This window comes from Thermomyces dupontii (assembly GCF_041956625.1).
Source record: "Thermomyces dupontii strain NRRL 2155 unplaced genomic scaffold VTN31scaffold_3, whole genome shotgun sequence".
Classification (NCBI taxonomy): Eukaryota; Fungi; Ascomycota; class Eurotiomycetes; order Eurotiales; family Trichocomaceae; genus Thermomyces; species Thermomyces dupontii.
In genome coordinates, this window is record NW_027192309.1 from 2,039,882 (window position 1) to 2,056,665 (window position 16,784).

Genomic DNA, 16,784 nt, shown 5'->3' on the forward strand with positions numbered 1-16,784 from the left:
TGTACAGCGACAATTCTATGATGCCGTCTAGATGTACACCGCAATCAGCGATCAAGGACACAGTACAGCAATCGAACACCAAGTGTCATCACAGCGTTCGAGAGTTCTGCATGCCCGTCCGACACTATACCGAGTCCCATATAGGTAGAAAAGACCCAATTCTACACCATCAAGATGCACCCATCACATCGTGGTGTGGCCGAGTCTACTGCTTGGCCTTTTTCTCTTCCGCCTCGACGTTCTTCAAGAACTCCCTAGTGACACCGTTAGTCCCTGGCCGCCAACAGTCGTGAAACACATCAAATAGACTGCTAGTCATGGCAGAAACCAGGAATAAATGGGAAAACGTACTGGACGAACTGTTCCTCGTCTTTCGACGATGCGTTGATCGGGGGTGTCTGCTGCTTCTTGTCACCGCCACGGAGAGCGAGCCAAGAGCCACCGAAGAGAGCACCGAGGGTGGCCATGGAGAGCTAGCCAGGGAGGAAAAAACCAGAGTCAGTCCGAACCAATCCATGACAAGCACCAGATTGGGGCATGGTCTCAGGCGCGGAATCCACGGCCAATTGCGGGAACACGTACCACATGAGAGCCAACCTTGCGGCCGGCAACGTTGTAGTAGACAACCATCTTTGCAAAGCACGCGGATTGCAGTGTGGGATGATCGTGACGGTGGTGCAATTGATGAGGGATGAACGTTGGTGCTTGATCGTGGTCGCAATTCCGGACCGGCGTCGGTCTTGGCATCCGAACGAAACACGTGATCGAATTCACGTGACTGACTGTCGAGTTACGTAATCCTTGCAGATGGGGTCATGTGTGGCTTTTCCCGATTTGTTCCGATCTGGGGAAGTGAGGTCATCGGGACCCTGAACGCCGAAGACCTGGAGAAAGCTCCCTTGCGCCGACGGGGCAGCTCCTCATAACATGACTGTCATGTAGCATGACTGCGGGCCGTGTCTGATGATAGTCGCGATAGATGCGGCCTGTCACCGAGCCCGAATGGCGAAAAATCTCCGAACACCGTTGCAGCATCCGATACATCGGTAACTGGACGGCCGAAGGTATTATAAACCGCAGCAGCCTCGGATACTGCAGGGCCCATGTAATGACACGCTTCTCCTCATTGTAACTTTTTAGTCTTGGTTCGTTGGAGAAATAACAAGCTCATCTCCATCTCATCGAATACTATATTCTTCCTTTCTCTGCATAACTGCTGTCTTCTCAAAACTGTCCGAACGATTACAGTTCTGCGCCATGTTTTGGAGTCAAGAGAAGAATGAAGGGATCTCCCGCATCCGTGAAGGAGCGCCAGAATCGCTTCAAAAACAGGCGCCTCGCAAGGCTCTCCCGCCCAGCTTGCAACAGCTCGTGGATCGAGACGATGAGGTCTACGATGAGCTCTATTCCTCATAGTACGTACTCCGTATACATACCCCGCACATGGATGAGTCGGTCGCATGCTCACAAGTCTCCCGACAGCTCGGTAAATACAACAGAAACCCCCTACCGATACGCCGGCTATGCGAGTCGGATTCGCTCCCTCTGGTTGTCGTACCATCGATATGTGGCATACGCGTCGGAGGTCGGCGAGGCACATCGCCCAGTGGCACCCCAATGGCTAGTACGCAGCGCGTACGCGGTGTCGTGGGCCTACGTTCTGGGCGACGTGGCCCATGAGGGGTACAAAGCGTTTCTGCGGAATCGGCGTGCTGTGATCCCTCCCGGCGAGGCCTACAAAGACGCCCGAGATCTCGAACCTGCCCATGTCCTCAAAGGCATGGCCACCGCAAACATTGGCGGCTCCTTGACTGAGGAGGAGACCCAGCAGGAGCAGCAGGCGGATGTTGACGACCCACTGATTCCATGGGCGACCAAGCGGATTCCGTTGAACGATGACTATCGCATGGTGATGGCCCAGCGCATGGCATTCCACAGCATCGCCACGATCGGGCTTCCCGCTTTGACGATCCATTCGGTGGTGCGATACTCGGGGCGCGCATTGAGGGATGCCAGGAGCAGCCTGATCCGCAGATGGGTTCCGATCGGCGTAAGTACCAACCGACCCTGTGTTGACAGGATTGCCGGTGCTAAGACTTGATTGAAGCTTGGTCTAAGCGTGGTGCCATTCTTGCCATACCTCTTCGACAAGCCTGTCGAAGAAGCGATGGACTGGGGCTTCGGTAACTTGTGTCGAGCGATCGGCGGGCCTGACGCCGTGTCCCCGTCTCCTTCCGCATCGGAGAAGCCAAAGACGCGATCAACACCGCTCAGTTCGCTGTTGAAGCTGCGGGCCGAAGAGAAACGTCGCGAGCAAGAGCAAGCAACCTTGGATGGAGAAGCGCCCTCGTTCGAGGAGTACATCGAGGCAAAGCGACGTGCGCGGGAGCAGCGTAAACAGCAAAGAGGAAGCTGGTTTGGGTTTTGGTCGAAGGAAAAGGACGAGTGAAGGACCTGCTTTCTGACCGTATTGTACATGCAAATTCTAAGGCTTGCATTTCTTTCCGCTCATACCTTCGTAGCAATAAAGATCACTGCAACATAGCCCGATAAGAGAAAGGGCATCAACTATTATGCACACAAAATATCAAACCAACCCCAAGCCGGACGCCGTAACCCCGAGAAAAACACACTTTTCGTATCGATCCGATCAGGCCATCGATAAAAAGACAGAAATCAAGCATCCATTTTCCTCGCTCTCCGCAAATTCGCGCGCATTTTCCGTTCGTTCCGCTTGATTCTCTCCTTGCGCTCCTTTCTTCGGAGCGACCGAATATTCTCGCCCTCGGCCTCCTTCTGCAAATCCTTTTGGGGCACTTCGACCAACCAGTCATTCTCTACTTCCTTGTTCTTGCCCTTGTAACCCCAGCGCGGCACCCATTCGCCCTTGGCCTCGTCGTAGACCATCTTCTTGCGCCGCTCCTTATCTGCCAGCGCGGCACCAGGCTTCCTGCTGTACTTGCCAATGCCCTTCTTCTTGGCGAACAGCTCCCATTTCGTCGGCGGTTTGGGTGTCGGCAGAGGCTTGAAACGCGGCAGCTTGGTGGTTGGAGGGGGCAGGTTCAGCAGGACACCTTCCGTCTGTGACGAGGTGACGGGGCAGGTGGTGAGCAATTGGTTGATCAGCATTTGCGCGCCATCTCGCGCCGTGGCGTGCAAAGTTTCGTCCATGGATTCGCGGTCAGGAATCACCAGAGGATTCGGATCTTGCACGACGAGATGGCCAAGGTCGAAGGTGTATGGTGTTGGTTTTTCCACCGTGATCGGTCTGCATGGTCAGCGACGCATCGACAAGGGATACATGTTCACTCACGGTTTCTCCTTTTTTTCGCTTTGATCTGTCATATTTACTCGGGATTTCTCTGTATTGTTTGATGAAGCTGAAATGCCTGTGTATTCCTAGTTTATCGAACTGCTGCCGATATTTTTTTTTGTACCAAGACCAAATCAAACAGAACAAACATTTATCACGCTTTACCCTTTTTGGTCATCCCTGGTTCAGGAATTTCAACTTTTCGCCGAAGCAGAGCAAAGAGCACCCTCTACGCCCAGCGCGAACTCGGTCCATTTCCTGCTGGGCGGGCCAATTGATTCCCGGCTGACGATGGTGTCGCGATTTTGCTGGAGCTGCCTTTCGGGGCTCCGGCAGACGCCCCGAGTGGCTCTGCTGCCACGCGTTCAACCAACCACGGCCGCTTCATCATTCCACACCTCGGCCGCCCGATATGCGAACCCGCCGAAGAAAAAGACAAATGTCATGGACACGGGTCCGAAATACCGTCAGTCCAAGTCCGCGCGTATGAAAAAGAAGACGGTCGTGGACCGAGGCAAACCACCGGCCCCTGGTGAGCGCAAGGCGGCGCGGAAACGGATCGTGCTCAGCAACGCCAATGCGCTCGAGGTTCCGGGCATGCAGGAGCTGTCGGAGGCGACAATGGCCGACGCGCGACTGACGGGCTCGGTGGTCAGCCTGTCCTCTACGTTGATTGACAGCTTGCGGGCGGTGCAGGCGTTTAAGCCGACGCAAGGCTGGTCGATTTTCCGTCGGCCCGCTACGGTGCTTCGAAGGGAGACGATTGAGATGGGCCAATTGATCAATCGGATCACAGAGGGGCCGGAAAAGGGCCTGTCGGTCAAGAAAATCGTTACCGGAGTGCGGGGTTCCGGGAAGAGCGTTCATCTTCTTCAGGCGATGGCAATGGCCTTTTTGAAGAACTGGGTTGTTTTTACTGTTCCGGACGGTAAGTTTTTATCTCTCGTGATACGACGATGGTATTTGACTCTGACTTGATTGCAGCCCAGGATCTCGTCATTGCGCACACCCAGTATGCACCGTTGCCGGATACCAACCCGACGCTCTATGTTCAGAACCAGGCTACATCCGCGTTGCTGTTGCGCACAGCTCTTGCCAACAAATCCGTGCTGGAGAACCTCAAGGTCTCGCAGGAGCATAAGGGTCTTCCCGTGCAATCCGGCATGAATCTCGAGCAACTGGCTAGGTTGGGTGTCCAGGACCCGTCCATCTCCTGGCCAGTTTTCCAGGCCCTATGGAGCGAACTCACCACCGTCGAGGGCCGACCCGCGATCCTGGTCACGGTTGACGGGCTCGCGCACTGGATGAAAGACTCCAACTACCGCAGCGCGGAGTTCAAGCCGATCCACGCGTTTGATCTCGTTTTTGTCCGGCATTTCATCTCCCTCCTCCAACCTGGCCGGACACGTCCCGCGCTGCCCAACGGCGGCTTGCTCCTGTACGCGACATCCGGCTCCAACAGTCCTTCCGTGTACAGTTTCCAGATCGGTCTCTCGCAGCTCGAGGCGCGGCGGAACGGCGTCAATCCATCCTCCCCCGAATACCCGCAGCCGAACCCGTACGTCAAGTCCGACTCGCGTGTTCTCGACGTCTTCGCGCCGCACAAGCCGACGAACCCCAAGGAAGGGGCGCTCGAGCTGGACACCCTGGGCGGTCTGAGCCGGCACGAGGCCCGCGGGTACATGGAGTACTTTGCGCGTAGCGGCTTGCTGCCGGAGCGAATCACCGACGAATGGGTGAGTGAGAAATGGACGCTGGCGGGCGGTGGCATCATTGGCGAGATGGAGCGGTTGGGTCGGAGAATACGGGCCATGGTGTAGATTTACTTTTCTGTACATGTATGACTATTTGTTTTGGAATTGTTCGCATATTGGTGGTATCGACGAATCTTATTCTCCATGAATAATTGACAATCATATAGAGACAAAGAAAACTTCGGCTATGAAACAATGCCCCGAACCATAAACACCAGTGCAGCCCGGAAACGTCAAGGAATGTCCCTCATGCCATACAAGGTTAAATCACCACGAGAAATGCTCGGCATGAAGCCAAATATCCGTAACCTTCTTTCCCTCCTTCTCCTCGAGGTCCGTCGTCGTCGACGACGACGACGACAACACCTTCAACTGCTCATCCGCCACTGCATCACGGACATCGTTGATCATCGACGCCGGTCCACAGACAATCACACCAAGGGAAGGAGAGCCCGTCACGGCGGCGCGTGTCGAGGCAACGATCTCGCGAAGATTCGGCCGACCGCCGAAGAACGTCCTCAGAGAATCGGATGCAGAGGGTGTCGTGACGGCGGGGTTCACGTGTGCAATGGACGGAGATGAGGACGATGGGGAAGAAGCGTCAGGGGAAATCGAGGTGGAAGAAAGGGGTTCATTGGATTCCGTCGTGGCCGGGAGAGGCTGTTTGACCTCGATGTCGTCGACGGCAGCCGGTTTCGAGGAGGATTCTACTGAGAAGGAGGAGGAGGAGGAGGAGGTTGTGACGTGGATGGAGACGTCGAGGTTGCAATTGCTGTAGGTCCGCTGGTGCTCGCGAATCTGCTCCGCGTACCAGTCGCCGGTTTCCTTCGTCTTTGTGGCGTAGACGGCTTGGATCCGCGGGGAGCGTGTGGCGGCCCCTTCCTGTGCGGTGTTGTTGCTGTTGGAGGAAAGGCGAGCAAATCGCCGAGCAGTATCTTCAACGACACCTAGCGAGAACCCCGCGCCGGACCCGCCGGCGATGACGAGGATGTGGTCGGTTTTCTTGAGGGAGGTGGGATCGACGCCGCCGTAGGGACCCTCGACAAGCACGCGCACGGCCATTGATTGTTCCTGTTTCTTCAATGCGAGACGGGCAAGATGTTTCGTGATGCCGGTGCGCGGCTGGATGTAGAACGTCATCTCGGACGGATGGCCGCAGACTTCCGTCTGGTGGGCCGCGGAGGAGATGGTGAAGGGGTGTGCGGTGATCATGTGCGCGTCGAGCGTCAGAAACCGCAGGAATACATGCTGTCCGGGCGTCCAGGACATTGTGGACGGGATCCGGATGCTGAGATAGCCGCAGGGAAGCAGCGAAATATATGCAGTATGCAGGCCGTTGAAGAGGTATGTTTTCCCCCATGAGTAGAACAGACTAGCGAAGTAGAGGGTGCCAGCAACAATAAAGTAGTCCCTGTAGGCCTCTGTTAGTCCTGCATCACCTCATTCTTCGGCCAAGGCGACATACCAAGATGTCAAGCGGAAGTCACAGTGGAAGAAGAGGAAGAGTATGAACATGACGGACACAAAGATATGCGTGAACTTGAAGAACTCGTAGAAGCGGTTCCTGCGTCATCAGCATCGGCCATGGGAAGACGGTTTCCATCGCGGGCCGTACCTGATCCACGGGTATGACATGATTGTCAGGTATCCCTGGCATACCAGTGCAGCAACGCCGGTCCACCAGAAAACCGACATCCTCCATTCCAGCTCCATGATACCGTCTCGGATATTCACTATGATGAACGGGAAGGTGTGGATCAAGGCGAGGACAAACATGGCGTAGCTTGTCCATTGGTGGAATATCTGGAGCTTCTCGTAGGGCACTCCGGTCAATGCGGAGATGAAGTTCGCCTTGGACGCGAGGGCCCTTGAACAACGTTTTAGACCGGATCGAACTCTGGGGAAGGGGGAAACCGTACAGCACAAAAGGCAAAAGACCCAATGCCAGCCAGCCCGCCCGGTTCGCAATGGGCGGGCTGTAGCCAAAGGCCCTGTTATCCCAGTAGTACGGTTTCGGGCCGAGGGTAATTGCTTGTAAATGGTCAGGAATACATTCGATAACCGGGGAGGGCGAGATGCACACACCGAAAAAGAAGATGATCCCGACGCCGATGAGCAAGGGAACCGCCAACCCGAAGCTGAGGGGCCCTGTCAACCACACGGGCGCGCTTCTGTACGCAACATACCTGCCCGCGGCACGGACCCGCTGCACCAAACGATTGCCTCGCGAGTCCGGGCCATACCGAGCGAGAAGATGCAGGATGGCAAAGACCCCGACCGTTGCGCACACAAAGTACACGACCGCCCGGCCATACACAAAGTCCGCTTGGTACCAGTTGCGCCAGGGATTCTGCTTGTATGCGCATTGCTCGGGTGTCAAGTCACAGCTATCCTCGCGCGCCGAGTGCAGCATGACCGGTTGATCCAGCCATCGGATCCTGACGCTAGGAGCCGAGTACATCTCTTCCATTTCCTCCGCCGCGCCGTGGCGCTTTCTGAGAGTCGCCATTTTCCCGGGACTGGTGCTGTTGTTTCTCTCTGAGGAACAGGGAGTAATGCAGCGAGGGAACCTGAATCTTGCAAATTGACCCCATGTTGGAACACGATGCGTTCTGAGAGCTTTCCTTTATAGTATTCAGCGCTCCTTAATCCCGCTAACCGCTCTGAAAACATCCTCCAGACACCCTCTGGACTTGGTCGAGATGGAGAGAACTGGATTGGTGAGGAACCGACGGACGGGTGGCCGGAGTGGAGCCGTTGAGAGCGGAATTGAGCAGATTATTCCACCTGTCATTAGCTCGCTGGATCTTCGCCGCATGGGCAGGCCATGGTTGCCATTCGGCATGGCCAACGGCAAGCGAAGAAATTTCGCCTGGTGGCTGATCGAGCCGGGACTAGGCTAGTACTGTATAGAGAGGAACGTGGCTGCATGCTCTCCTGCAAAGACCCTTGGATCGACGCGTTGGTTTCCACAACAGGAAGATTTCGGTCATGTGGTTTGCAAGCCCTGAGAAAACACTAGTCCCAGGGTCTCCGGGATCTCCTTTAGCCTGTGTCCATGCGGAATGTCGCGATTGCAAAGCTCGGCCATGACCGTTGTTGGCGACATGACTCCACGTGTTTTCGGTCCTATTAATTGAGTCATGCAATCTCTGTCGATCGGAACGGTTGGGATTGACCGTGCAGTCGACAAGCAACAATGGTTCCGAAATGGTAACAGCTGTCAAGTCAGAGCCCTACGGAGTATGTCTGAGAGGCATTCTTTGTCCGATTATCCAGGGATTTAGGTCAATTCCCCGGATTTCTGCTGTCATTAACTCTGATGGAATAGAGAACACAGGCTGGTTCAACTTGATGCCCTGTTACTACATCAAAGAGAACCACAAAGTAATCTACTCTCGATGAATGAAACGATGCATCACATGGACTACCAGCAGACTACAACCGATCCAGGCTCAATGGTATTTGAATCCAATTCGAATCTGTACATGCAGAGCTCATGACTGGTAATCATTCCTTGTACTACATCCTAAAAGGCGTGAATGGCGTCCGGAAATGTGCTCTTGAGCATTGAAATCGACTTTCGAGACGTTGTAAAGCCCAAACAGACGATTAATCCCATTCTAGGCTTTTCTAGTAATTCGGTAGCTTGCAAGAGAATCCTTGCGTTGCTCCGAGCAACCCATCTTGATGCAAATTAGGCTATATGCGACTGGAAGCTCATGCTGACAGTTCCACAACAAGACTATGCAGATCTCAAAGAGGGGGGCAATCCAAGCCACCTACTTCTCCAAAAGGTAACAGAATCTGAACGAATGATGACACCTTTTCAAGATGGTGCTCTGCGTTGATAGCCAAGCAGCTGGCAAAAAAGTCGTCTGATAAATTCATCGGAGTTGAGCATCGCCAACATTCATAAAGTCCTGATTGGAGTAAAGAGAAATCGAAGAACAATAATGATGTCGCGTGGGTCCAGCAATACAAGTTATAATGTCGATCCGGTTCCCCAGATTCTTGACGGAATCGATTGGGGTCCGGTCCAGGAGATATAATCAGATGCATGGCCGCTAACCGATCAGTCCCAGAACTGTTCAATCAATTGGCCAACTGGACCACTATGACGGGCGAACTAAGGATAATCCTTGTCAAACTCGGGATGACAAAGACCTTCCCCGCGATTCCATCGCGTGAACTCATGGAAGATGTCTGCATCACTTTTACGCACGTGCAGTAGGTACCTCGATAGCACGGCGGGTGTTTCGAAGGTCGCCTGCATGACGGTACGCTGTATGGACGAGTGTACAAACCCTAGTCTCCGCATTTCCGAAGGACGGCCTGACTCACAGCGAACGGCTGGGTGTCATAGTACAGAGAGGTGTGGGTGACGTCTTGGGCATGCATGGGTACCGAGGCGGCTGAATTGATAGATCATTGCCTGATTCGGTCAGATAATCTACCTGTGATCAGAGAATCCCTTGACATTGAGAATCGAGACTCGTTATCTGAACGTTTACGACAGAACATGGTTCTCTTGTTGACGTTCAGTGTACCAGATCTAGTACAAAGGAATGACTGTCAACCTACTTTCTGCATCAAAGAAAGACCCGCTGAAAAATTCTTGAGCATTTCTGGAGAGCTTTCCAGTGTCATTCGTGACAGCTTCCGGTCAGTTGAGCGTGGACATGGCCCTTGATTTCGGAACTAATTCCTTGGGAGGATGGCCAAATAGGACAATCGTTTCTCCGAGGTGTGACCTCGGAGACGCATCGTAATGGTCGTCCAAGTTGTGTATCTGCTGGAATAACTCCCTACTTCTAAAGATGTTCCACAGCTCGCGAAAGGATCATCAGGTCAAGGCCAAACCAACAACTGAAACAAAGCGAAGAACCACTCACCAGTACCCCAAGATTCCATACATCTACCTTAAAGTCTCAACCGCAGCCAAAGATGACCTCAGGGGCACGGGAAGGAGCCGGTTGGATGGAATAGATGCCCGGATGCTGTCCCATCTCCCAGTCTCGAGGGGATTGTTGGTCAAGTCTAGTTGCCAGCCCAAAATCAACTATCTTTGAAACCCTATATTTGATTTCTCTCAGATTGAGAGCACCAAAGTCATTGACAACGGTAAACGGTCCGGCCGCATTTATCATCAACCTTGTACTGCATCGGCTGCTGACGGTGTGACAAAGTCGCAAAGCACACTGTCGTTCTCGAAACTCATGGGGATGTTTCCCAGCGTTAAATCTGGAAGATGGGTAAGGCACTAATTCTCAAGATACAATGGACGGTGGGGGAATGGAACGAACCCGTGTGGACAACTTTACATTCCGAGTAAAGATAACCAAGGCCAGCAAGGAGGAAGTAGATATAGGCCTTTGCAATGGGCAAGGGAAGTCTCCGATCAACAAAACGCCTCTGAAATATCCAGAAAGGCTCTCTCATCGGTTCATACACGAAGCAAATGTGCCTCCCTTCTGGGCCAGTGACTTCAAAATCGTCCAAGCACGTCCGGAGAATCACGCGACCACGGTGGTCCGGATTTTGATGTGAAATGTGTTTCTCAATATCCTTCTCATGTCGAGCATTGTTGACATTGTTGTTGTTCGTTATTTTCAAGGCCACTATCTGTTCAGGCCGCCCTTTGAATCATGAAATGGAGAGCTAATCCGTTTAATCGGCAGTCAAAGCAGATATAATGGGCACAATCAGCGGGATGCCTTGAAAATATCTCGAGCCAATCACACGGTGGATTGCGATCCCCAGCCGATTTTGGGAGGAAGTTGAAATTTCTTGGGCAGTACTTCCCCAGGTTTCGCTGGGTAGAATGTCCTCGGGGTTGTAGTCCGGAGATCTCTCCCCGTCAACAAGTTCCTGCCGAGGAATCGATGGCCCTGGAATTTCTGGTACCCGCCATGGCGACTTTCTGGCGAAAGACGCCCAAGTCCGCCGAGATATCAAGGTCAGCCGCCAGAGATGCGACATGAGATGTCAGTGACTACCTGGCATCTAGGTAAACTTCAAGTAAATTTCTTGGAAGGGTCATGACTCAAACGTGTACGTTATTGAGATTTTCCAGTCTATTAATCAAGCCATTAGCTCGATTTTCAGTACAGAGTAGACGATCTGCTTCTTCGTAGGATGTGTTCGGGTTCATGTTTGCAGTTTGGCCAAGCCCAGGAAAAATGCAGTACCACTTACATACTCCGATAGGTACACCAAACTATAGGTTAATTGGCATGAATATCCGAACTCCGTTGGATGCCGTTGTTGGGTGGATACCATTAAATCGCTTTATTGTACCTCCGTGATAGGAAAGCGCTTGTGATAACCTAATTACAGTACCTCTTGATACACTTGATGGAAACCTAAGGTACCTAGAGGAAGGTAGGTAGGTACCTCAAACTCCAGTCACCTTGCCCTGCCCCATAGCACCAAGTAGAAGATTCAACCTGAGGGCGCAGACATGAAGCTTGAGGTGTGCAAATGGTGATCGGAATTGCACGAAAAAGAATCACACTTTCCACAGGTTGTTGAAGTATTCTTCGTCAAGCTCGCCACTTTCCACGCGAAACTCGACGCCACCGCTGCCCTTTTTCGCTGAAAAACACTGGCTTTGGAGACTGAAGGCCCTCTTCGTAGCGAAGTCCAAATTTGGGCAGATCAGAAAACGCCAAATGGATGGAGCGCGATTTGACCGCCGATGAAATAGTCATAGCCCATTTCCACACCCTTGATGGCAATGTCTTCGAGGGGAACGTAGCATGACTTTTCCAGATTGCGGTGCTTCCATTCTCCCTTGGAATCTCTACGGGGCCAAGAGTCGTAGGGCGTGTACGAGAGACGGATTTCCGGCCTGTTGACGAGGGACTCCTTCTTCCAATCCTGCGGTTGGCCAGACTCGGACAAGGGCACACGATAGAGCAGTTTCAGGAACACTCTCGGATAGCAATAAAGCTGGGTCGGTGAATTGACGGGCAAGATTTGCAGCTCGATCTTCGTCTGGCAATCCTTGAGGTTGGGCTTGACGACGGAGTCGAGGTACACCCATGACAGTCTGACCCTGTGCAGGAACCTATCCTGTCTCTTGCGAGTGCTTTGCACTGATTTTTCCCTTGTCCGCTTGATTGGAGGATACCATGCTGACTGTTTGGGAGTGGCTCGCTGGTGTGCTGCACGGTGTAATCGCGACTAGTGTTTTGGATGTGTGTGAAGCGAAGTGGGAGGAGGCAGGTTTCTTCCTCTCCTTATATAGCATTTGGCAGGAGACAACAAGAGGTGAAATGTACGGAAACGTGAGTCAAATATTCATCTGAATGAAGTAAATTTCGGCATACTCCGTCTTGAGCGTGCGAGTTTTCGATGGCCGGAGAGTAGGGCTGCAAAGCATGACTTCTGTTCTGGCGCATGTTTCCGGTTGCAATTGACGACTCTATCAATCCATGAAACAAACATAAGAAGACACACCAAACATGTACATGTAATGAACTGTCCAGAGTAGTGTCTTTGTCAAGAATGACTTTAATGAACGGCCGAGGCAAAGACACAGGAGCTTATTTAGTAGACATCCAACTCGCTCCAGCATTGTCGAATATGTCTGTTGGCTCAAACGCTCAACTCGAGTCAACCGTTTGTCCAACATGTAGATGTACATCTTGTAGCTTTCACGGTTCAACGGCGTTCAGTCCAGGAGATAGTTCCGTATATATATGCTTGTACTATTTACTATTCGTCCGTCTGCCACGAAAAGAAAGATGTCAACAGTAGTCTCCGACCAAGGCAATTATCGAGAAGCCATTACATGATCACATCGATATTTATCCAAGACTGTTAAGTCGATTGATTCCAAACTGACTGGACTGACCAGGATGGAAGTTAGGGTTGCCCTGGTCACGGGCTCAGCGGAGACATGCAAGAATCTCAGCTTCTTCCTCGTTTGGAATGTTCATCATAACCTAATCAATACAGTAAGTAACTACCTCTTGGCAGTTGGTGGAATTCTTACCAATTCAGGCCATTCTACTCCAGAGTCCTTGGATAAACACAGTACCCGAGTGAGCGCCTGGCCCCTGATTGAGCTGCACAAAGCAGTGCTCCTTCATGGTGGCACCGTCCTCCCTGTTCGGAAATCCTTAAGAATCAGACGCCCCCGCCTGGACCCTGGCACTGTGCCATGACCTAGGTTAAATGATGATCTTTCCAGAAAGGTCCAGCATTCGGGGCACGGGGCAAGAGATCGCCTTGTCTCGCGCACGGAGCGGCGGATGATCCCCGTTCCAAGGCATGATCAGCGCTTCCCATGGCCGGCATGCCGAAGAGCACAGAGCCGATTATTTTTTTTTACATACGACGCACGAGTCACACAGGATTCTTGCCAAGAGCAATATCCTTGATGTTTGCATTCCTCGAGGATGTGAAAGGCCAAGGGTATTCCGTGTGTTGAAGACTTGAAGGACAGTGATTGACCTGCTTACTCGACTCTGCGTACGGATAGTTCAACGAGTTGATTAAATGCAGTAATTGACAACTAGTGAAATACGTCACGCTTCATGACATTACGAGATGAGAAATACGAAGCCCAAGTAAATACAGACGAATCATGAAGACTTGTATGTCGTCCGAAAGCTCTTAAGACCCGACAATCGGTCGAATGCAGGACGAGCTGAAAAGAAACCTTACTTTCGGTCCGCGTCGCCGGCCGTTTCCTCAAAGGTCGTATCCGAGAACTTGAGATCCTCATGGATATCGACATGATCCTTGATCTTGAAGAAGACCACAGGCGCTGCGATGAGGAGCGATCCGGCCAGCAAGCCCCAGCAGGCGGCAAACTGGCGCATGTAGCTGACTTGAAGCGCATCGATCCTGCTGGAATTAGCGATGGGGTCTTCTCGCAATGGGTAAAGCTCGATTACTTACCGCCAAGTGATGGCCGCACCTGCAGACTGGATGCCCTTGTAGAAACCAGCGTAGTGAGCCAGCTTACGACTATTGTTGCTGAGCGCACCCATGTACCTGCATAGCGGGTTAGCACCCGATTCCGGAGGTGGCGGGATAGGGAACGCTTACCAGTATGTGCAGGTCTGGTAGGCAGCATCGTAGAACCCATAAAACATGTACAAGAACATGGGACCAATATAGCCAGAGTGGGAAAAGCGCATCTCTGGCTTCGGGTCGTCACGCTCATACTTCCTCTGCCAAGCATAGCCACCACCCCAAACGGCAAAGGTCAGCACAAAGAGCAAGGCCCAGTTTAACTTGGCACGCATGGTACGCGAGTACCATTTGAGATCCAGCAGCAAGCCAAAGGTATAGGCGCCGATCATCTGGCAGAGCCAGTACAGCAAGCTGTTCAGCGACCGCGTGGCAACATCAAAGTAGAAGCCATTGACGGCATTGAACTGGTAGACGGTGAACCAGTTACTGGACAAGAACATGGGGAAAAGCAGGATGATGAAGTAGTCGGTCTTCAGCGTCTCGTACAGACCCTTGGTCTCGGACCACCAGGTGGGGTTCTTCATTACGATGACCTTGGAGCCATCCTTGCGCTTAATGTACTTGGAGTCAGAGAGCACCCAGGCCAGAATGAACCCCAGGGCCTGGAGAACCATGAAGGCAATGTAGGTTCCGTCATTGACACGTCCACTGGTATTGTGCAAATTCTGCGCCAGCGGCACCTGTTTCCCTAATTAGCTCTCGCACAAGACCACAGTGCAGGACTGCGACCGGGTGACACGCACCAAGCTGCCAATGACACCACCGAGGTTGAAGATGACCCAGAAAACAGCGATGAACTTTCCCTTCTGGCTCTCGAGCGGATAACTCATCATCACCGTACCCTGGGCGCACCACAACAGGCCGGCACAGACGCCGAGAAGAGCGCCGGCAAAGATGACGAAACCCGAGTTCTTGTTGTGGTTGTAGGAAAGCAGAGACGCGACATACAAGAAGTAGCCAAAGCCGCCAAAGGACAGGGTCAAGCGGAGACCAATGCGGTTTGCGATGGTGCCTGCAAAGAAGCCTACGACGGCAAAGGTACTGTACAGGGCGGTATTGGCATTGTTGACATCGGTGGGATCCAGCTGACCACCACCGCCGAGACCGCTGACCGCATTGAACATGCCCGGGCACAGGAAGCAGACGAGGGAGACGATGACCAGCTGCGTCTCCGGAGAGGCATACCACGGCAGGGTCAGGGGCCCGATCATCAGTTGTTTGTACATCCACGGCTTTCCCTCGGGCCGCGGGTTTTCGATCCCCGACTCGGCGAGCTTGGTGGACTCGGGAGCCGGGGCGTGCTGCGTGTTGGCAGCTTCATTGTTTTTCTCCCCGGCCATGGTGCGATAGGGTCAGAGAACTGGAGAGAGAGAAAAAGTTAGCAAGAAGGATTATTTGGTAATGAGGCGAGAACAGCGAAGAAGAAAAAAAAAATCATGAGCGAACATTGCGGGAAGGTGGTATGTATGTATGCTCTGCTCCTGCCGAAACACGTGCTGCTTACCAGAAATGGAGAGAATGCGCAGCCCAGGGAGGAAGGGCAGGAACCGCAAGGACGCTCTTTCCCCACACAAAAAGCTGGACAGTCTCGGGGATCTCCAGACGGTGTACGTACGATGGCAGAGACTGCAGCAGATTGTGGGGAGCAAAGGCTCTTTTATCCAGGCCAGAGACAGACTCTGGAGCGATTCGAGGACAACAGCAGAGACAAGAGACAAGGAGTCACAGTTGCAGCGCGATCCGAGAGCTTTCTTTCTGGCTCTGGCCTGGGGTTTTCGGAGCTAGTGTTACCCTGTAGGGAAGGGCGGGTCGTGATAAGACTTCGCAGTCCCAGGGGGCACTGCTGTTTGGCTGCAGCAATGTGTGGGGGGAGCCACTAGGGAGTGCGGGTTCACGAGAAAGGGCTGATTAGTGAAAGGAAAAAACACGACTGACACTGCAACAGCGCCATGCTGTGTGTCTTATCAAAAACTCAAATTCCATGGTCGAGATGCCGACTGTGAAGCATCTCGATTAACTAGCGGGTTTCTGGGACGATGATCGTTGTCTCTCATCAGTGATTTCGAGGACGAGCATGCCGGAGCAGCTGAGCTGAGATGAAACCAACGAGCTAACTGATTCCTGGCATTCCAGCCGGATGGATTAGTTCGTGATTAGTCAACTAGTTAACAAAAGTGGTAATTTCAGCAACGGCCAATCGAAAGCGAGCTGGTCACATGACTGCTGTCAGAAAGTGCGCTATACCACATACAGTAGGAGGTAGCTGCAGGGTTCCTATCTATGGAATGCGCCAAGATTCGCAAAGAAAATGCAAATTTGCGGATTGCAACTTGCAATTTTGCATTCAAACGGCGACCTGTGTAACAGGATGGGTAGCGTTACATCCAGCCACACCACACGGTAGCATCAGCAAGACCAGCACAGTGGGATGCCGGGCTTCTTGGTTCTGGAGGTCTCGTGACAAGCCATCCAGGAAATAATGATTATGTAAGACCCAGATTGGAGCACCAATAACTGGTTACAGGAGGTTGTCCGTCTTGTTCAGTCTGAAGTGAATGGCAGAAGTTTCGTTTGCTCGCTGGTGAATGCTCGTCTCTGTCGTGATCATGCATCCAGCACTCCGTCCAAAGCCTGTATTATCCATCTTGTGATGGATGAGAGATGTAGATTGCTTCGTCGGCCTACGATGTTAGGGCTAGTCTGACGGCGATGGATAGTAGATGCGG

At 52.6% G+C, this 16,784-nt stretch overlaps 8 protein-coding genes across 8 annotated transcripts; 2 read left to right on the plus strand and 6 right to left on the minus strand.

The window, feature by feature from the left end:
• Window positions 1–205: 205 nt before the first annotated feature.
• On the minus strand, window positions 206–630 carry VTN31DRAFT_4225 (uncharacterized protein; the record flags this gene model as incomplete). The annotated part of the gene is made up of 3 exons (XM_069404590.1): window positions 206–254; window positions 352–473; window positions 583–630. The coding sequence occupies 3 exons, from the start codon at window positions 628–630 to the stop codon at window positions 206–208; spliced, it is 219 nt and encodes a 72-aa protein (XP_069261548.1).
• Window positions 631–1,257: 627 nt separating this feature from the next.
• On the plus strand, window positions 1,258–2,449 carry VTN31DRAFT_4226 (uncharacterized protein; the record flags this gene model as incomplete). Its single annotated transcript, XM_069404591.1, has 3 exons — window positions 1,258–1,415; window positions 1,483–2,050; window positions 2,108–2,449. The coding sequence occupies 3 exons, from the start codon at window positions 1,258–1,260 to the stop codon at window positions 2,447–2,449; spliced, it is 1,068 nt and encodes a 355-aa protein (XP_069261549.1).
• A 227-nt stretch (window positions 2,450–2,676) lies between these two features.
• On the minus strand, window positions 2,677–3,345 carry VTN31DRAFT_4227 (uncharacterized protein; the record flags this gene model as incomplete). The annotated part of the gene is made up of 2 exons (XM_069404592.1): window positions 2,677–3,268; window positions 3,314–3,345. The coding sequence occupies 2 exons, from the start codon at window positions 3,343–3,345 to the stop codon at window positions 2,677–2,679; spliced, it is 624 nt and encodes a 207-aa protein (XP_069261550.1).
• Window positions 3,346–3,604: 259 nt separating this feature from the next.
• Window positions 3,605–5,133, plus strand: VTN31DRAFT_4228 (mitochondrial 37S ribosomal protein mS29; the record flags this gene model as incomplete). Its single annotated transcript, XM_069404593.1, has 2 exons — window positions 3,605–4,241; window positions 4,298–5,133. 2 exons carry the CDS (start codon window positions 3,605–3,607, stop codon window positions 5,131–5,133), a joined length of 1,473 nt encoding a protein of 490 aa, XP_069261551.1.
• Window positions 5,134–5,334: 201 nt separating this feature from the next.
• On the minus strand, window positions 5,335–7,576 carry VTN31DRAFT_4229 (uncharacterized protein; the record flags this gene model as incomplete). The annotated part of the gene is made up of 5 exons (XM_069404594.1): window positions 5,335–6,478; window positions 6,533–6,631; window positions 6,683–6,934; window positions 6,987–7,098; window positions 7,153–7,576. The coding sequence occupies 5 exons, from the start codon at window positions 7,574–7,576 to the stop codon at window positions 5,335–5,337; spliced, it is 2,031 nt and encodes a 676-aa protein (XP_069261552.1).
• A 1,620-nt stretch (window positions 7,577–9,196) lies between these two features.
• VTN31DRAFT_4230 (uncharacterized protein) lies at window positions 9,197–9,468 on the minus strand (the record flags this gene model as incomplete). Its single annotated transcript, XM_069404596.1, has 2 exons — window positions 9,197–9,352; window positions 9,412–9,468. 2 exons carry the CDS (start codon window positions 9,466–9,468, stop codon window positions 9,197–9,199), a joined length of 213 nt encoding a protein of 70 aa, XP_069261553.1.
• A 2,259-nt stretch (window positions 9,469–11,727) lies between these two features.
• VTN31DRAFT_4231 (uncharacterized protein) lies at window positions 11,728–12,473 on the minus strand (the record flags this gene model as incomplete). Its single annotated transcript, XM_069404597.1, has 2 exons — window positions 11,728–12,144; window positions 12,402–12,473. 2 exons carry the CDS (start codon window positions 12,471–12,473, stop codon window positions 11,728–11,730), a joined length of 489 nt encoding a protein of 162 aa, XP_069261554.1.
• A 1,266-nt stretch (window positions 12,474–13,739) lies between these two features.
• Window positions 13,740–15,284, minus strand: VTN31DRAFT_4232 (uncharacterized protein; the record flags this gene model as incomplete). The annotated part of the gene is made up of 4 exons (XM_069404598.1): window positions 13,740–13,926; window positions 13,981–14,076; window positions 14,131–14,738; window positions 14,802–15,284. The coding sequence occupies 4 exons, from the start codon at window positions 15,282–15,284 to the stop codon at window positions 13,740–13,742; spliced, it is 1,374 nt and encodes a 457-aa protein (XP_069261555.1).
• Window positions 15,285–16,784: the final 1,500 nt, after the last annotated feature.